This window comes from Entelurus aequoreus, linkage group LG28 (assembly GCF_033978785.1).
Source record: "Entelurus aequoreus isolate RoL-2023_Sb linkage group LG28, RoL_Eaeq_v1.1, whole genome shotgun sequence".
NCBI lineage: Eukaryota > Metazoa > Chordata > Actinopteri > Syngnathiformes > Syngnathidae > Entelurus > Entelurus aequoreus.
The window spans coordinates 22,114,903-22,135,469 of record NC_084758.1 but is presented as its reverse complement, the minus strand read 5'-3'; the positions used below and the strand labels follow the sequence as shown (position 1 = coordinate 22,135,469).

The following is a 20,567-nucleotide window of genomic DNA, read 5'->3' as shown; positions in this document are numbered from 1 at the left end:
GAATCCTCCATTTAGTGCCGCTGGGTGTGTAATCGGCACAGCAAATAACGGCCACGGTCTCGAGTTAAAACCATCACAATTGAGTCTCCTTTGCAAGTAGTTGAGTAGCCTTTGGCATTAAGCTGAATGTACACTGCAAAAAGTCAGTGTTCAAAAACAAGAAAAAAAATTACAAAAATTAGGGGTATTTTATTTGAACTAAGCAAAATTATCTGCCAATAGAACAAGAACATTTGGCTTGCCAAGACTTTCCAAAACAAGTTTATTAATTAGCTAACCTCAATGAACCCAAAAATACCTTCAAATAAGTATATTCTCACTAATTACAACTGTACTACTATACGAGTACGTATTTTCTATTGTTTCATTGAAAATAAAACAGCAAAGTCCATTTGGCTGTCATCTGTTTTAATCCATCCATTTTCTACCGCTTGTCCCTTTCGGGGTCGCGGGAGGTCGCTGGAGCCTATCTCAGCTGCATTCGGGCGGAAGGTGCATGAGACACAATTGTGTCAAAGTCCTGATTTTTTTTTTCATGCTTGAAATAAGAAATTACTACTTTAAAAAAGTAGTTTTATATGTATGTATATATGTTGATGACACAGCTTTGCAACAGCTGATATTCTAGTTTCAAGCATGTTTTACTCAATATAGGTCATCAAATCTCAGCAACAGGCTGTAATATCTTATTGAGATAATTTAGGACCAAAACCCTTAAAACAAGTAAAACACTCTAACATAAAATCTGCTTAGTAAGAAAAAGTATCTTATCAGACAGAAAATAAGCAAATATCACCCTTATTTGAGCTATTTAATCTTACTTAGATTTCAGTTTTTGCAGTGTAGCAGTCTTGTCTTTTGTCGCGCCCCACAAAGTGTTTATACTGTAAGTGTTGCACTCATTACATACCAGCTGTTTGGTTGTAACTTGCATCTTAGTTACCATACTTAGATACTATGTTTCCCGGACTATAGCGCGCACCAAGCTAAAAGCCGCACCCGCAAAATTTTAGAAGAATTGTATTTATTTTTTTCATATATCAGCCACACCGGACTATAAGGCGCAGATATATACGTTGTGAAATACGTTATTTGCACATAAATATTGTATTACATACCTTAATTGTTTCCAAACGATGTCTGTAACACGGCAGTAAAACGGTGGATCAAACAAAACAGAAGCCATCATCATGGACCCACTACACTGCAAAAACTGAAATCTAAGTAAGATTAAATATCTCAAATAAGGGTGATATTTGCTTATTTTCTGTCTGATAAGATAATTTTTCTCACTAAGCAGATTTTATGTTAGTGTTTTACTTGTTTTAAGGGTTTTGGTCCTAAATTATCTCAATAAGATATTACAGCTTGTTGCTGAGATTTGATGACCTATATTGAGTAAAACATGCTTGAAACTAGAATATCAACTGTTGCAAAGCTGATGACAACACTCACAAGTATAAAACTACTTTTTTAAAGTAATAATTTCTTACTTCAAGCATGAAAAAAAAAATCATGATGCCGAGCGCATATCATTATTTCAAGATAATGGCACTAGCAATAACTTAATTGAAGAATATTTTTCAACATATTGAGCAACAATGTCTCATTTTGTTTTGCTACCAAAAAAGTGCACTTATTAGTTAGAATATACTTATTGTAAGTATTTTTGGGTTCACTGAGGTGAGCTAATTTTACTTGTTTTGGAAAGTCTTGACAAGCCAAATTTTCTTGTTCTATTGGCAGATAATTTTGCTAAGTTCAAATAAAATAACCCTAATTTTATATATTTTTTTCTTGTTTTTAAACACTGACTTTTTGCAGCTCTCCAATCAGCTAAACAGACTCGTTGACTCCACGGTGGCGTTTTGGTGAATTTACAGAGGAATTTGTGAAAGTGAAACAATACCAAAAAAAAAATGCCATTGTAAGTTAGTAATACTAACACAGACACTCGTAAATGTGTTGGCATACTAGCGAATGTTAAAGGCCTACTGAAAGCCACTACTACCGACCACGCAGTCTGATAGTTTATATATCAATGATGAAATCTTAACATTGCAACACATGCCAATACGGCCGGGTTAACTTATAAAGTGCAATTTTAAATTTCCCGAGAAATATCCGGTTGAAAACGTCTCGGTATGATGACGTATTCGCGTGATGTCACGAGGTCAAAGGAAGTATTCGGACCCAATGTGTCACCATACAAACTGCTCTGTTTTCATCGAACAATTCCACAGTATTCTGGACATCTGTGTTGGTGAATCTTTTGCAATTTGTTTAATGGACAATGGAGACTGCAAATAAGGAAGTTGTAGGTGCGATCGGTGTATTAGCGGCGGACTACAGCAACACCAACACCAGGAGGTTGTGTTGTGTTTGAGCTGGATAGCAGACGAGCTACCGTGAGTACAGCTTTGGCTTCCAAACATTTGATCGCTTGCCCGTGCGTGCGTGTCGCTATGTGCATGTCACGTACGTAACTTTGGGGAAATATATGTTTCTTGCCGACTCTGATGGCGGCCGGGGTGTCGTCGAAAGCTACAACGCCCGCCGCCGCTCCGTAGCTAAGTTAGCTTCAATGGCTCGTTAGCAACATCATTGTTAAGCTTCGCCAAGCTGTAAATTGTTAACCGTGTATTTACATGTTCATGGTTTAATAATATTGTTGATCTTCTGTCTATCCTTCCAGTCAGGGTTTTTTTTAAATTTTGTTTCTATCTGCATTGGAGCCTGATGCTATCATGTTAGCTCCGTAGCTAAAGAGCTTCTACGATGTATTGTCGTGGAGATAAAAGTCACTGTGAATGTCCATTTCGCGTTCTCGACTCTCATTTTCAAGAGGATATAGTATCCGAGGTGGTTTAAAATACAAATCCGTGATCCACAATAGAAAAAGGAGAGAGTGTGGAATCCAATGAGACCTTGTACCTAAGTTACGGTCAGAGCGAAAAAAGATACACTGCACTGCCTCTCTAGTCATTCACTCTAACGTTCCTCATCCACAAATCTTTCATCCTCGCTCAAATTAATGGGGTAATCGTCGCTTTCTCTGTCCGAATCTCTCTCGCTCCATTGTAAACAACGGGGAATTGTGAGGAGTCCTACCTCCTGTGACGTCACGCTACTTCCGGTATAGGCAAGGCTTTTTTTTTATCAGCGACCAAAAGTTGCGAACTTTATCGTCGTTTTTCTATACTAAATCCTTTCAGCAAAAATATGGCAATATCGCGAAATGATCAAGTATGACACAGAATGGATCTGCTATTCCCGTTTGAATAAAAAAAAATCATTTCAGTAGGCCTTTAATGACGCTCGCTTCATTACGTCACGATAGCACGTACAAATATGCATGAAAACACTCCGACATCACACAGGGGAAGGTTTAGTCAGTAAGAATTGTTTTAGTTATATTGTAAAACCTGCAAATGTTGCTTGGGGTGATGAATGAAGAATAATCTCGAGCAGAAACGCTATGGACGCTTATTTCCGATTGATGGGAAGTACAATACCTGCAGTGAGCGAACTCGTCCAAAAGTTGGCGCCATAGCACAAACAATAAAACACGTGGCGAAGTTGGTAGAGTGGCCAGGCCAGCAATCGGAGGGTTACTGGGGTTCAATCCCCACCTTCTACCATCCTAGTCACGTCCGTTGTGTCCTTGGGCAAGACACTTCACCCTTGCTCCTGATGGCTGCTGGTTAGCGCCTTGCATGGCAGCTCCCGCCATCAGTGTGTGAATGTGTGTGTGAATGGGTGAATGTGGAAATACTGTCAAAGCGCTTTGAGTACCTTAAAGGTAGAAAAGCGCTATACAAGTAACCCATTTACCATTTACCATTATAATTTCAGTCCCCTGCTTGGGTTTAATGCAAACTATTGAACATAAAACATTATGGGCATTAGGAGGGGAAACAAATCATTAAATTAGCCTCACCGTTTTATAAGCCGCAGGGTTCAAAATCTAGGAAAAATTTACCATCTTATTGTCGGTATGTTGAAATCGCTAATGCTAATGGGAAGCATGTGTATGGCATATCCAATGCAAATTAGCATTAAGCAAGCATATTTAGAAAAGTACTTTATTTAATTATTTATTTAAAGGGACAACACACATTGATTAACTCAGTAACACATGAGATGTTGTGTAAATATGACGGATTATAGCAAGGCTGCTAAATTTCATCCGCAGTCTTTCAACATAAAAACAGGTTTAGACAGCAGAACAATACAATAGAAAATCGATAAAAACACAATAGTTATAATGAAATAGGTTAAAGATGTTCACATGTTTGGTTTGCTTGCAACCGTGATTTTAGTTTTATCTTGAAAGTAGCAATTGTTTACTTTACTTTTGAGGGCTTCTTATCGGCCGTGCTTGCTTTGTTGGCTCGGGAAATTGTAATGTTACGTAGAGGCAGGCTAAGTCCGTGCTGAGTGTTTGTTTCCCCGCAAAGTGCTTAAGCCGGTTCAGGGTTTGCAAATGGACGTGACATCCCTCCCGCCTTTGTATCGAAATGTTACTTGAATCGGTACTTGGTCGTAGTGATGGAACTTAGTCAGTACCAAAGTAACAAATCTTTTTTTTTTTTTCTTCTATTATTACTATACATATATTTTATATATTATTTTATTTTTTACATATATTTTATCATGCTTTATACTAATATATATATATATATATATATATATATATATATATATATATATATATATTTATATATATATATATATATATATATATATATATATATATATATATATATATATATATATATATATATATATATATATATATATATATTTTAATTTTTTGTTTTTGTTTTGTTTTGCTTTGTTTTGTTTATTGCATATTTTATACAGTCCTGAAATACAATTAAACCCACGTTTCTCCCCTAAACAAGTAACTAACAAAAATTATATATAAATTAAAAGTAAACTTTGCGCCTATAACAATCCGGATGGTTCTTTTCCTCTTTGGTCACGACGCCCACAGTTTCCAAAAACAATTGGCCAATTGGATTCATCAGACAACAGAACATGTTTCCACTTAGCATCAGTCCATCTTAGATGAGCTCGGGCTCAGCGAAGCCGGCAGCGTTTCTGGGTGTTGTTGATAAATGGCTTTGGCTTTGCATAGTAGAGTTTTAACTTGAACTTACAGATGTAGCGACCAACTGTAGTTACTGACAGTGGTTTTCTGAAGTGTTCCTGAGCCCATGTGGTGATATCCTTTACACACTGATGTCGCTTTTTGATGCAGTACCGCCTGAGGGATCGAAGGTCCTTAATATCATCGCTTACGTGCAGTGATTTCTCCAGATTCTATGAACCTTTTGATGATATTACGGACCGTAGATGGTGAAATCCCTAAATTTGTCGCAAAGCTCGTTGAGAAATGTTGTTCTTAAACTGTTGGACAATTTGCTCACGCATTTATTCACAAAGTGCTTACCCTCGCCCCATCCTTGTTTGTGAATGACTGAGAATTTCACGGAAGCTGCTTTTGTACCCAATCATGGCACCCGCCTGTTCCCAGTTAGCCTGTTCACCTGTGGGATGTTCCAAATAAGTGTTTGATGAGCATTCCTCAACTTCCTCAGTCTTTCTTGCCACTTGTGCCAGCTTTTTTTGAAACAAGTTGCAGGCATCAAAATCCAAATGAGCTAATATTTGCACAAAAAAAACACGTTTCTCAGTTCGAACGTTAAATATCTTGTCTTTGCAGTCTATTCAATTGAATATAAGTTGAAAAGGATTTGCAAATCATTGTATTCTGTTTTTATTTACCATTTACACAACGTGCCAACTTCACTGGTTTTGGGTTTCGTATCATTCTAAGTTATCTGACTGAAGCATACGTTTGTAGTACCCATATTTCTGCAAAATAACTCAGATACGGTAGCACTAGGGAGCAGTAACGTGTGCGGGGATTTTTATTGAAGTGACATTTATAATATAGACTTATATTCTACTCCGACAGCAGGCTCAAAAGGTGATATTGTTGCATGTATCCACGTTCTAAGAGGTTAGTCTTTGACGTGCAGGATCTCAACCTCCTCACTTTTCTATTATTCCTTTGCTTTGCTGTCTTTTTTTTTTTTTTTTTTTGCAATCAAACCTGTCTTTACCTTTTTTCTACCAAAGCGTCGGTGCCATGGGTATAAATGCTTTGTCCTTAACCGGGCGTTCATGTTCCTTGTGCAGGATATGTATTAGGAATAATTAAAGAGGTGTTTTTTTACGACCTTGATTCTAACCTCGCCTCGATGGCCGTTCTTTATAAACCACTCATCTCGTCGCCCTCCTTTTCAGTCTTTATTCCAACAGTTGCCGCGTGGACGCCGGGTAACAAGTCTTGAATGTTAATGCATGACATTTTCATTGCAATTCTGCCGGGATTACTCCTCCTAATTAGATTATTTAGATCATCTGATAATGTATGCACCGCAGACAGTTACATGAGGCCAGGAAGGGAAAAAAAGCCGATCTCGGGTAAGTACATGATCTGCTTTCAACTGGAAACTCCACAAAAGTAGCTGAAAAGTAGCCACGCTCGCCCCTTCCCAGGGCTTTAATAAGATCATTAGCGCACCTTAGGGTTGTCCACGGCGGTGCCCTCAAAGTGTTCCGTCACCGGGAGGGTTTGTCGGTGTCTTCTTGGGTCTTAGCCCATCTTAACCCATTTAAAAGGCAATTTCCTGTGAGAAGGGACCTTTCCTCGTCAGGAAGATATTCTGGCATAAAATGTTAGCCCCGGCATGCAAGGGCCAACGAGAAAGTGGATAAAGATAAGCATGAACTGCTCAAAATGAGACCGATAAGAGGTTGTTTCTTCAAAGTGGGCCCACCTGAATCGGTTGAAACATCGCACGTGACCGGTGTTGCTGTTCCACTCCAGGCCAGTAGATGGCAGTGGCAGTCTGGCCCCGCTGCAAGCGGATTATAACAATCACTGCTAACCACAGCCTCACCAAGATGTAATAGGGTCTTGCCTGGGACATAGTTATGATGTCATACCCCACTAGATGGAGCTGTTTTCCTGCCGTTCCATTGTGGATTTTATATGTAATACCTGCCTTTACTCACATGGATTTGAAGTGGCATCCCATTCTTAACCCATAGGGTTCAATATGATGTGGGTCCACCTTTTGCAGCTATTACAGCTTCAACTCTTCTGGGAAGGCTGTCCACAAGGTTGCGGAGTGTGTTTATGGGAATTTTCCACCATTCTTCCAAAAGCGCATTGGTGAGGTCACACACTGGTGTTGGTCGAGAAGGCCTGGCTCTCAGTCTCCGTTCTAATTCATCCCAAAGGTGTTCTGTCGGGTTCCGGTCAGGACTCTGTGCAGGCCAGTCAAGTTCATCCACACCAGACTCTGTCATCCATGCCTTTATGGACCTTGCTTTGTGCACTGGTGCACAGTCATGTTGGAAGAGGAAGGGGCTCGCTCCAAACTGTTCCCACAAGGTTGGGAGCATGGAATTGTCCAAAATGTTTTTGGTATTCTGGAGCATTCAAAGTTAATTTCACTGGAACTAAGGGGCCACAGCCAACTCCTGAAAAACAACCCCACACACGGCGCAATGCAGTCCGAAATGTACCGTTCTCCTGGCAACCTCCAAACCCTACTACTGCTACCACTTAGTGGCTGAGTTGCTGTTGTTCCCAAACGCTTCCATTTTCTTATAATAAAGCCGACAGTTGACTTTGGAATATTTAGGAGCGAGGAAATTTCACGACTGGATTTGTTGCACAGGTGGCATCCTTTGACAGTCCCACGATAGAAATCACTGAGCTCCTGAGAGTGGCCCGTTCTTACATCACAATTTCCAGTTTCTCTTTTCAACATGTTCGAAAAGGAGTAGGAAGAAGCAGAGCCCCTTTTCCTTTACATAACAGTTGCTAAAACTTTTGTTCACTTCCTTTTCTCAATTTATTCACAATATACTCCATAAGTAATCACAATAAAAACAAATAAATAATACTCGTTGAAGTAAGTTACATTTCATACGGTGAGATGAGTAAGATTATTTTGAAAATGAATGCATAGATGAAATAAATTGCTTGGAATGATAAATAAAGAATAATTTTCACGCAGAAACGCTATTGATGGTTATACTTCCGGCACAAAACAGGAAGTACATTTTCAACCAGCAGCGAGCAAACTCGTCGAACAATAACACACCATTTCAGTGTCTGTCGGTGTAACATAAACTATTTGTCGACTACAAAACATTATGGCCTTTAGCCAAGAAAAAAAATCCATAAATTAATAATAATAATAATAATAATATATTTTATTTGTAAAAAGCACTTTACATTGACTAAACAACCTCAAAGTGCTACAGTGTATTAAAAATAACAAAAATAAAAATATAATAAATCTAGAACAGCCTAATAGCTAGAACTAGTATGCATATATCTAAAAAAAAAGGCTTCTTTTAAAAAAAAATAAGGGTTTTTAAGCCTTTTTTAAAAGCATCCACAGTCTGTGGTGCCCTCAGGTGGTCAGGGAGAGCGTTCCACAGACTGGGAGCGGCGGAGCAGAAAGCAACGGTCTCACCTTGTTCGTAGCTTTGTCCTCGGAGGTTGGAGGAGGTTAGCCTATCCGGAGCGGAGGTGTCGTGTGGAGGATTTGGGGGTGAGCAGTTCTTTGAGGTAGAGGGGGGGCATTTCCATGGAGGCACTGGTGGGTTAGTAGGGAGTCTTTGTATTCAATCCTGAGTGGAACAGGAAGCCAGTGAAGGGATTTGAGAATTGGTGTGATATGGCCATAATTCCGCACTCTCATCAGGATCCTAGCCTAATTAGTCGTATCGTTTTGTATGTATATATATATATATATATATATATATATATATATATATATATATATATATATATATATATATATACCTACTCAGTGGCCTAGTGGTTAGTGTCCGCCCTGAGATTGGTAGGTTGTGAGTTCAAACCCCGGTCGAGTCGTACCAAAGACTATACAAATGGGACCTATTACATAATAAGGGTTGGAATTGGGGGTTAAATCACCAAAAATTATTCCCGGGCGCGACACCGCTGCTGCCCACTGCTCCTCTCACCTCCCAGGGGGTGAACAAGGGGATGGGTCGAATGCAGAGGACACATTTCACCACACCTATTGTGTGTGACAATCATTGGTACTTTAACGTTAACGTTAACTATAAGCCGCAGGATTCAAAGTGTTGGTTTATAGTCCGGAATGTATGTTTTTTATATAGTATACGCACTGTTGAATAGACAAGGTTTCTACCTCGAAGATGTCGGTAAGTTCAGCAGGTGACGCCTAACTTCCCGGCCCCAGCTTGGCTTTAAGCGGCGGTCCAACAGGACCCGGCTAATTGAGCACCAGTCGGCGACACGGGAGTGTGTTTCCCATTTTTACTCATTTACTTTGTGCGTGTCTGCAGTGCTCCTCCTGAACCCCGCAGCCGTGCCAGGGCTGCCGAGTCCCGGCCATTATGAATGATGAATTGTGCTACAGTTAGACTGGAAGTAGGACAAATTGATCAAAGTGTCAGGTGCCCCTTTGCGACGTCTTGGTTGCGGCGGAAGGAGGGGGGGATAAAAAGGAGGAACTGTCAAAAAGTTTCCTGTGCCAGGTGGTTATAGATAAATGTTTACTGTTACTTAGCACTTTGCCTCCTTCGCCGTGCCCTCGCTAGCCTACATAAGAGCGGATCCTGCTAGCGGCGCTTTGTTCTGCGTATAGCCAGCCGGCTTGCATATGCATTGCATTTGTCTTCTTGGCGGCTTAATTCACACAATGGTCAATCAGCTTGAGCGTAGAATTAAATCAAGTGAGTGTAGAGTTTGAGCAGAAAATGCCGTATTGCTGTTCTGTTCTTGGGTGTTCCAGTCGTTGAAATAGAGATGTAGGAAAGAGCTTTGATAAGAGTGCCGAAAGAAGTGGTTCTTAAAGGTAAAGTGCTCTTAAAAAATATCACTTAATCATCTTGCGGGATACAATCAGACCGTGCTTGTGTCTGCAGTGATTGCTTTGTAAAGTGTATGTTTGAACAGTTGATTTGTTTGAGAAACTTTCCGTGGTGCAATCGAGTTTATTCTCTGCTATATTAGTCGTGTTTGAGAGCAGAACTACCGTATTTTTCGGAGTATAAGTCGCTCCGGAGTATAAGCCGCACCGGCCGAAAATGCATAATAAAGAAGGAATAAAACATATATAAGTCGCACTGGAGTATAATTCTTATTTTTTGGGGAAATTTATTTGATAAAACCCAACACCAAGAATAGACATTTGAAAGGCTATTTAAAATAAATAAAGAATAGTGAACAACAGGCTGAATAAGTGTACGTTATATGAGGCATAAATAACCAACTGAGAACGTGCCTGGTATGTTAACGTAACATATTATGGTAAGAGTCATTCAAATAACTATAACATATAGAACATGCTATACGTTTACCAAACAATCTGTCACTCCTAATCGCTAAATGCCATGAAATCTTATACGTCTAGTCTCTTACGTGAATGAGCTAAATAATATTATTAGATATTTTACGGTAATGTGTTAATAATTGCACACATAAGTCGCTCCTGAGTATAAATCGCACCCCCGGCCAAACTATGAAAAAAACTGCGACTTATAGTCCGAAAAATACGGTAAACGGGAATAATTAGTGTGTGTTCTTTTGTGGTTGCTATGACTAAATATAACTAGGAAGACCTGCTTGTGCAAATAAACTAACGTCACGTTAAGTCCTCGTAGTGTTGTCCCGATACCAATATTTTCGGTACTTTTTGATACTTTTGTAAATAGAGGGGACCACAACAAATCAGCTTGAGCGTAGAATTAAATCAAGTGAGTGTAGAGTTTGAGCAGAAAAGGCCGTATTGCTGTTCTGTTCTTGGGTGTTCCAGTCGTTGAAATAGAGATGTAGGAAAGAGCTTTAATAAGAGTGCCGAAAGAAGTGGTTCTTAAAGGTAAAGTGCTCTTAAAAAATATTGCTTAATCATCTTGCGGAATACAATCAGACCGTGCTTGTGTCTGCAGTGATTGCTTTGTAAAGTGTATGTTTGAACAGTTGATTTGTTTGAGAAACTTTCCGTGGTGCAATCGAGTTTATTCTCTGCTATATTAGTCGTGTTTGAGAGCAGAACTACCGTATTTTTCGGAGTATAAGTCGCACCGGAGTATAAGCCGCACCGGCCGAAAATGCATAATAAAGAAGGAATAAAACATATTTAAGTCGCACTGGAGTATAAGTCGCATTTTTTGGGGAAATTTATTTGATAAAACCCAACACCAAGAATAGACATTTGAAAGGCAATGTAAAATAAATAAAGAATAGTGAACAACAGGCTGAATAAGTGTACGTTATATGAGGCATAAATAACCAACTGAGAACGTGCCTGGTATGTTAAAGTAACATATTATGGTAAGAGTCATTCAAATAACTATAACATATAGAACATGCTATACGTTTACCAAACAATCTGTCACTCCTAATCGCTAAATCCCATGAAATCTTATACGTCTAGTCTCTTACGTGAATGAGCTAAATAATATTATTTGATATTTTACGGTAATGTGTTAATAATTGCACACATAAGTCGCTCCTGAGTATAAATCGCACCCCCGGCCAAACTATGAAAAAAACTGCGACTTATAGTCCGAAAAATACGGTAAACGGGAATAATTAGTGTGTGTTCTTTTGTGGTTGCTATGACTAAATATAACTAGGAAGACCTGCTTGTGCAAATAAACTAACGTCACGTTAAGTCCTCGTAGTGTTGTCCCGATACCAATATTTTCGGTACTTTTTGATACTTTTGTAAATAGAGGGGACCACAACAAATCAGCTTGAGCGTAGAATTAAATCAAGTGAGTGTAGAGTTTGAGCAGAAAATGCTGTATTGCTGTTCTGTTCTTGGGTGTTCCAGTCGTTGAAATAGAGATGTAGGAAAGAGCTTTAATAAGAGTGCCGAAAGAAGTGGTTCTTAAAGGTAAAGTGCTCTTAAAAAATATTGCTTAATCATCTTGCGGGATACAATCAGACCGTGCTTGTGTCTGCAGTGATTGCTTTGTAAAGTGTATGTTTGAACAGTTGATTTGTTTGAGAAACTTTCCGTGGTGCAATCGAGTTTATTCTCTGCTATATTAGTCGTGTTTGAGAGCAGAACTACCGTATTTTTCGGAGTATAAGTCGCACCGGAGTATAAGCCGCACCGGCCGAAAATGCATAATAAAGAAGGAATAAAACATATATAAGTCGCACTGGAGTATAAGTCGCATTTTTTGGGGAAATTTATTTGATAAAACCCAACACCAAGAATAGACATTTGAAAGGCAATTTAAAATTTAAAGAATAGTGAACAACAGGCTGAATAAGTGTACGTTATATGAGGCGTAAATAACCAACTGAGAACGTGCCTGGTATGTTAACGTAACATATTATGGTAAGAGTCATTCAAATAACTATAACATATAGAACATGCTATACGTTTACCAAACATTCTGTCACTCCTAATCGCTAAATCCCATGAAATCGTATCCGTCTAGTCTCTTACGTGAATGAGCTAAATAATATTATTTGATATTTTACGGTAATGTGTTAATAATTGCACACATAAGTCGCTCCTGAGTATAAATCGCACCCCCGGCCAAACTATGAAAAAAACTGCGACTTATAGTCCGAAAAATACGGTAAACGGGAATAATTAGTGTGTGTTCTTTTGTGGTTGCTATGACTAAATATAACTAGGAAGACCTGCTTGTGCAAATAAACTAACGTCACTTTAAGTCCTCGTAGTGTTGTCCCGATACCAATATTTTCGGTACTTTTTGATACTTTTGTAAATAGACGGGACCACAACAAACTCCGTTATTGTCTTTATTTTAACAAAAAATCTTAGGGTACATTAAACACATGTTTCTTATTGCAAGTTTGTCCTTAAATAAAATAGTGAACATACAAGACAACTTGTCTTTTAGTAGTAAGTAAGCAAGCAAAGGCTGCTAATTTATCATTCTATTATTAAGGACAAGTGGTAGAAAATAAAATTATTAATCTACTTGTTTATTTACTGTTAATATCTGTTTACGGTCTCTTTTAACATGTTCTATCTACACTTCTGTTAAAATGTAATAATCACTTATTCTTCTGTTGTTTGATACTTTAGTTTTGGATGATACCACAAATTTGGGTATCAATCCGATACCAAGTCGTTACAGGATCATACTTTGGTCATATTCAAAGTCCTCCTGTGTCCAGGGACATATTTACTGAGTTTATAAACATAATATATATTAAAAACAAAGGAAGATGTTGTGATGCCAAAAATATGTATGTAATCATAGTAGTATTGACTAAATATGCTACTGTACTTGGTATCATTACAGTAGATGTCAGGTGTAGATCCACCAATGGCGTTTGTTTACATTTTGACGCCGGTGAGCTACAGTGTGTAGTGAAGCATGTTTAGCTATTCCTCGTCCTGCAGTGATAATGTTACTTACTTTATTTGTTGCCATGGAGGCGAGGATTAGTGATTTAGAAATAGCTAAAATATTGATGACTGGGGCTGGACTTTAGCCGCTATGTCTTAAAGCACCTCTTTCTGAGGGTGTTTCAGTGTTATAACTTCACCCTTGTCGTTAGTTTTAAGCCAAATGCATCGGTTCTCCCTTTTCTGTCTACACACTGTGTATGTTTGGAAGTACTCTGTGATTCTGTGATTGTGCACTGCCGAACATGCTTGTCTGCTCGTAAACCAGCAATGACACGACGTGACAACTACGGGGGCGCAGGGGTTTACCGGTTCTTTTCAGTGCGGGTATAGTACCGAATATGATTCATTAGTATCGCGGTACTATACTAATACCGGTATACCGTACAACCCTAAATCCTAGTAATAAATATTGTAATTGTTAGTCCAATCCATCGTATTTTCATTGTCCATTTTCATACCAGAAACTAAAATCTTAGTTGCTGTGCAGGAAAGCTATGTGTTTTATTCGACACGGATGACCACATTATAGCGTCTTTGGTGATATTTGTTGGCATCAAGAAAATATCCTTAATAATATGAAGAAAGTAGATGAATACATTTATTGTAGACTCGACGGCATATACTGAATATTGATATCGCGAGCAAACAGGGACATCTATAGCTAAATAATGAGACAAAATATGACCTTCACACCATTAAAAACAACTGCAGACATGAATTGTGAATGAGACTGATATTTGTAGCAGGAAATCAACTGCAAACAAACATCGTTTTTCTCAGTGTCACGATCATAGCAGCACGGCACTCTTATGTCAATCAAATACGTTACTTAGCGATGCACGGATACATTTGTCTTTCAAAGATTGTTCAATTTGTGGACCCCTCAGATGTCCCTCAAATATTTTCTTCTCTAAATCCTTGTGAGTGTCAAGTTAAGTGAGGTCGTAGCTATGCGATGATAGATGGTTTAAATAATTAACAGCAATATTTTTTTCACACGCTGTAAGTCTTTGCTGTCGTCCAGCATTCTGCTTTTGTTTACTTTGCAGCCAGTTCAGTTTTAGTCTCGTTCTGCATAGCCATCCCTAAGCTTCGATGTCTTTTCTTAGCGGCACTTGCCTTTTGTTTACTTTTGGTTTAAGCATTAGATACCTTTTTACCTGCCCGCTGCCTCCAACATATTGTGATCATGACAAAGCAATTAGCTATCTGCTGCCACCTACTGATATGGAAGGGTATTACATGGTTACTCTGCCAAGCTCTAGACAGTACAGACACTCAACAACGGCACATTATAATTACTGGTTTGCAAAAAATATTTTTAACCCAATTAGGTGAAATGACATACCGTATTTTTCGGACTATAAGTCGTAGTTTTTTTCATAGTTTGGCCGGGGGTGCGACTTATACTCAGGAGCGACTTATGTGTGAAATTATTACCACATTACCGTAAAATATCAAATCATATTATTTAGCTCATTCACGTAAGAGACTAGACGTATAAAATTTCATGGGATTTAGCGATTAGGAGTGACAGATTGTTTGGTAAACGTATAGCATGTTCTATATGTTATAGTTATTTGAATGACTCTTACCATAATATGTTACGTTAACATACCATGCACGTTCTCAGTTGGTTATTTATGCCTCATATAACGTACACTTATTCAGCCTGTTGTTCACTATTCTTTATTTATTTTAAATTGCCTTTCAAATGTCTATTCTTGGTGTTGGGTTTTATCAAATACATTTCCCCAAAAAATGCGACTTATACTCCAGTGCGACTTATATATGTTTTTTTCCTTCTTTATTATGCATTTTCGGCCGGTGCGACTTATACTCCGGAGCGCCTTATACTCCGAAAAATACGGTAATCTCCCACGGCACACCAGACTGTATCTACACAGTGGTTGAAAAACCCTGGCGTAGACCGTCCCCTCAAACCCGGTTGTGCCTCCAGGTCACCTGATTGCAACCCAGCCATTGTTGCAAACACGTGCTTCCTCCTTTTCAACGCTCGCTATCTAAATGTAGCGCTGCAATTTGAGATAAGCGCTTTTTTCTTGGCGCGCACTTTCTCCCTTTTTTTTTTTTTTTTTTTTACCCGCCTGATAAAGCTGGTGTAATTAAACCTGATTTAATCGGGATTGCTGTTAAGTACAGCACGCCGATAAACAGATACATCGCTTTCGGAGCGGCCCCTGGGAAAGGTGGAAGGAGAGAGCGGAATGAAACAGCCGAGATTTGCAATTTATACAATTGCTTTAGACGTTTGGGGGGGGGAGGGTGTAAAAAATTCACCTAAATTAATCAAGCTGGGGTTTTTTTGTGGGTTTTTTTTTTTTTTTAAGTTCCTGCACACAATTTGCGTGTCTCTTCTAAATAGCAAAAGATTGATCACGTCTTCTCATTGCGGAATGTGGGGCGAAACAAAGATGCAAGGGCCCGTGATGTAAATATTGAGCAGGAGCACGAACCAATTGAAGTCCCCAGCGCCACCATAAGTCACCCTAATGATCCCAGCTCAAAATAATGCACGTTCCGGACCTGAATGATAAAAAGGGCTGGCCCCTCTGACTCATTAGTATTGGGACGTAAAGGTAGATGCCCCAGATGTAGAACCTAGGCCGGGGGTCGGCAACCCGCGGCTCTAGAGCCGCATGCGGCTCTTTAGCGCCGCCTTGTGGCTCTCTGGAGATTTTTCAAAAATGTATGAAGAATGGAAAAAGATGAGGGGAAAAAAAATCTATTTTTTTGTTTTAGTATGGTTTCTGTAGGAGGACAAACATGACACAAACCTCCCTAATTGTTATAAAGCACACTGTTTATATTAAACATGCTTCACTGATTCGAGTATTTGGCGAGCGCCCCTTTGTCCTACTTATTTTGGCGGTCCTTGAACTCACCGTATAGTTTGTTTACATGTATAACTTTCTCTGACTTTTTAGGACGTGTTGTATGCCACTTCTTTTTCTGTCTCATTTTTGTCCACCACACTTTTAACGTTGTGCGTGAATGCACAAAGGTGAGTTTTGTTGATGTTATTGACTTGTGTGGAGTGCTAATCAGACATATTTGGTCACTGCATGACTGCAAGCTAATCGATGCTAACATGCTATTTAGGCTAGCGATATGTACATCATTTGTAGCTATATTTGAGGTCATTTAGTTTCCTTTAAGTCCTCTTAATTACATTTATATCTCATGACACATGTAATATGGCTTTTAATTTTTTGCGGCTCCAGACAGATTTGTTTTTGTATTTTTGGTCCAATATGGCTCTTTCAACATTTTGGGTTGCCGACACTTACTTGTCTATTTAGCGCTGTCAATTTACTGAAGGGCTGCTGGGATTATTTTTTTTGGAAGGCTGGGTTTTGGGGTCATTAGCTCAGCGGTGACAGAGGGCCGGTGTATCGAGTGGCGCCACACTAAGTCTTTGTAAAGACCACTTAGCTCCCTAGCGCTAGCCGCGGAAAAAGAATATCTGTCAGTGGCGATCAACGGATGCTTTTGTCTTCGGGCTCCCCTGTCTGTATTAGTCGCTAAGCTTTCAATGTACTTTACTCCTCTTCGACGGGCAGGCGTCTCTCGCCACGGCCCTACACCCAGACACTTTTATGGTCGGGAACCCGGGCAGGAAGTTTTAACAGACCACTACAGTCGCGATCAAAAGTTGACATACACTTGTAAAGAACATAACGTCATGGCTGTCTTGAGTTTCCAATCATTTCTACAACTCTTATTTTTTGTGATAGAGTGATTGGAGCACATACTTGTTGGTCACAAAAAACATTCATGAAGTTTGGTTCTTTTATGAATTTATTATGGGTCTCCTGAAAATGTGACCAAATCTGCTGGGTCAAAAGTATACATACAGCAATGTTAATATTTGGTTACATGTTCCTTGGCAAGTTTCACTGCAATAAGGCACTTTTGGTAGTCATCCACAAGCTTCTATGTGTTTAATTCCTTGCTTCTTGTCTTGTTTAATAGATGTCATCAGTGTTTGAACCTGACAAGAATGCTAACGCGTTATTGTGATTATTGTGTTCAATCTCACAGAGGGAGATGAAACTGGAGTGATGGACAGCCTCATGGAAGCGCTACAGTCCGGAGCAGCCTTCCGCGATCGCCGAAAACGGACGCCGCGCAACGGTAAGGCAGAAGTTAACGCATATTTACACGCTTTGTCGGAAGAATCTGAGATTCAGATCTACACATGACGTCTAATTCACAGCTCTTCAGACAGAATTTTCATACAATATTCTGCTAATTAATATTCCGTTTTGGGAAAGCTTTTTCACTTTGACCCATGAATGACCTCTTAGTCCTGCTGCCAGGCTCACTGCTGTGTTGCCAAATGCACTCTTTTACGCAGAATCGAGCGTTTGCTGGTGTCGAGGTCAAGGGTGAACGTTGAGCCGCCAGAAGTATCTGACTATAGTCTTAACATGACAAACTGACTTGTTAACTCTCACGCTTAGAGTAGAACTTCCACTCGCAGGTTTTCAACCATCTCGACTGAATGTGTCCTGTTTGTGCTACTTTGTCAACTCTTTATTACCCTTAAAAAAAATGAGAAATGCAATTTAAATGAAGACTTTATTGCATAGTTTTTGTATCATTTAATTAAATTTCTATGCAAATGTGATATAAAAAAAATTAGCATATACTATATTTCCTCATATAGCGTCTGAGGTGTTTATTTACTTAACTGCAGAACGTCTTATTCATTCATATTTGTTTTATATTCATACATATATTACATTTTTAAATTTTCAAAATCAATTTATAATAACATTAGAAAAGTAACATACATCATTTCCCACAAACTAATAAATTATACTGTACACAAAAAAAAACATGCTAAAGTTTAGTTACGTTGGAATAGTCTCCTCCATAAGGCTAAAATTATGTTTAAATCATGGGGTGTCAAACTCATTTTAGATGGGGGGGCCACATGGAGAAAAATCTACTCCCAAGTGGGTAAAATCACGGCGCGATAACTTAAAAATAAAGACAGCTTCAGATTGTTTTCTTTGTTTTAAATATCGAACGAGCACATTCTGAAAATGTACAAATCGTAATGTTGTGGGGTTTTTTTTTACACTTACATGTCGCGGTTAATAGTACTCTATCTTTATTTGTGGTTATTTATACTTTCTGAATAAATGATGTGATAATGTTCATCAGTCAACTCATCGGTGTTAATTTTCAATCTATCAAGATGAAAAAAAGTATATCAAAATCAAATTACAGGATGTTATTTATGTAGTTTGCTCATTTTCCTCGACTGACTAAGACCATGTGGTTTATTTTGTTTTACATATGTAGCATCATCTACAAAGAATTGTTATTGTGACATCTAGTGGACACATTTAGAACAGCAGATTCCTTCAATCAATAATTTTTGCTCATTTTTATACTTGGCAAACTCGTTTAACCCCTCTGGTTTAAATGGATTGTTTAAATGCACTCACTTTAATCTAACTCGTACCGACATAAATTAAAGCCACCGAAGGCGTAACTATATGAGGAAATAACATTTTAATTCGGCCTTTCTTTCAATAAATCCCCTCTAATGCCTTTCTCTCCATTCTCACGCACGCATCCAACCCTTCCCCTCTTTTCATTTCTTTACTTTTTGTTGTTTTATTCCCATCATCACATCTTTACAGGTGATCAAAGTCCTTCCAGTCCAGCCTCTCGGTGGCCGGCTGCTAACTATGGTTACAGAACCTTAGGTGTGTGCTTTTTAAATACCTTCTTTCTTCAAAAAAACCAAACATGTCATAGCATGTCTCCTGCTGCTCTAATCCTCACTGCATCACGTGCGTCCTCGGGCTGCCGTACAACCCTGAAGGCCGTTGCTTACTTCTTCGCCAAGGTGATAGTAAAGCAGTGCATCAAAATAGGGATTTGTTAATATGTTCCACATATTATGGTGTTATTTAAGCTTAGATGGAACTATGAGAACAAATTGTGCTGAAACAGTTCATAATGAAAAAATATTTAGCTGTGTTTGCGTCAATGGTAGTGGAAAAACTATTTGATATGACACATGAAGTGCCAAATTATTAAGTTGTTCAACAGTCCGGAGTTTCAGTTGTGCTATTTTAGGCTTCATAATGCGCCGCACACTTTCAATGGGAGACAGGTCTGGACTACAGGCAGGCCAGTCTAGTACCCACACTCTTGCACTATGAAGCCACGCTGTTGTAACATGTGGCTTGGCATTGTCTTGCTGAAATAAGCAGGGGCGTCCATGATAACGTTGCTTGGATGGCAACATATGTTGCTCCAAAACCTGTCCCACATATTATGGTGTTATTTCAGCTTAGATGGAACTGTGAGAAGAAATTGTGCTGAAAGGGTTCATAATGAACAAATATTTAGCTGTGTTTGCGTCAATGGTAGTGGGAAAACTATTTGAAATGGCACAAGTTGCTATTTTACCTTTTTTTTTTTTTTTTAGCAAAATACACATTTTGAAGTGCCAAATTATGCAACAGGCTCCTCATAATTCAAATATTAAAAACATATTGCAAGAATTAACAAATTAATTGTATAAAGTAGCTTACTTTGCAAACCACCAGGCTTTATTTTAAAGGGGAACTTGCATATTTTATTTTTCCTATCATTCACAATCAATATGTAAAACAAGAACATGTATGTTTTTTCTTTTTTTTTTATGCATTCTAAATTGTAAAAAATGGATAGGGGATTTAGGCACGTGTGCCACATATAATGGTGTTATTTCAGCTATTTGATTAGACGTAAATATGAAAAGAAGTTGTGCTGAAACGGTTCATAATGAAAATATTTAGCTGTGTTTGTGTCAATGGTAGTGGGAAAACTATTTGAAATGACACAAGTTGCTATTTTACTTTTTTTTTTTTGTGTGCAAAATACACATTTTGAATTGCCAAATTATGCAACTAGGCTCCTCATAATTCAAATATTCAAAATATTGCAAGAATTAGCAAATTAACTGTATAAAGTAACTTACTTTGCAAACCACCAGGCTTTATTTTAAAGGGGAACTTGCATATTTTATTTTGCATA

General features: G+C 38.6%; 1 protein-coding gene across 2 annotated transcripts in view; it reads left to right on the top strand.

The window, feature by feature from the left end:
- The window catches only part of LOC133644854 (protein diaphanous homolog 2-like), a 201,164-nt gene that overhangs the window by 42,327 nt on the left and 138,270 nt on the right, over window positions 1–20,567 (top strand). The window contains exons 2-3 of one of the 2 annotated variants that reach the window (XM_062039600.1): window positions 17,565–17,657; window positions 19,181–19,246. In XM_062039600.1, the coding sequence (XP_061895584.1) occupies window positions 17,565–17,657; window positions 19,181–19,246 (159 nt within the window). The remainder of the gene's footprint in view (window positions 1–17,564; window positions 17,658–19,180; window positions 19,247–20,567) is intronic. The other variant, XM_062039601.1, reaches the window with a different exon arrangement.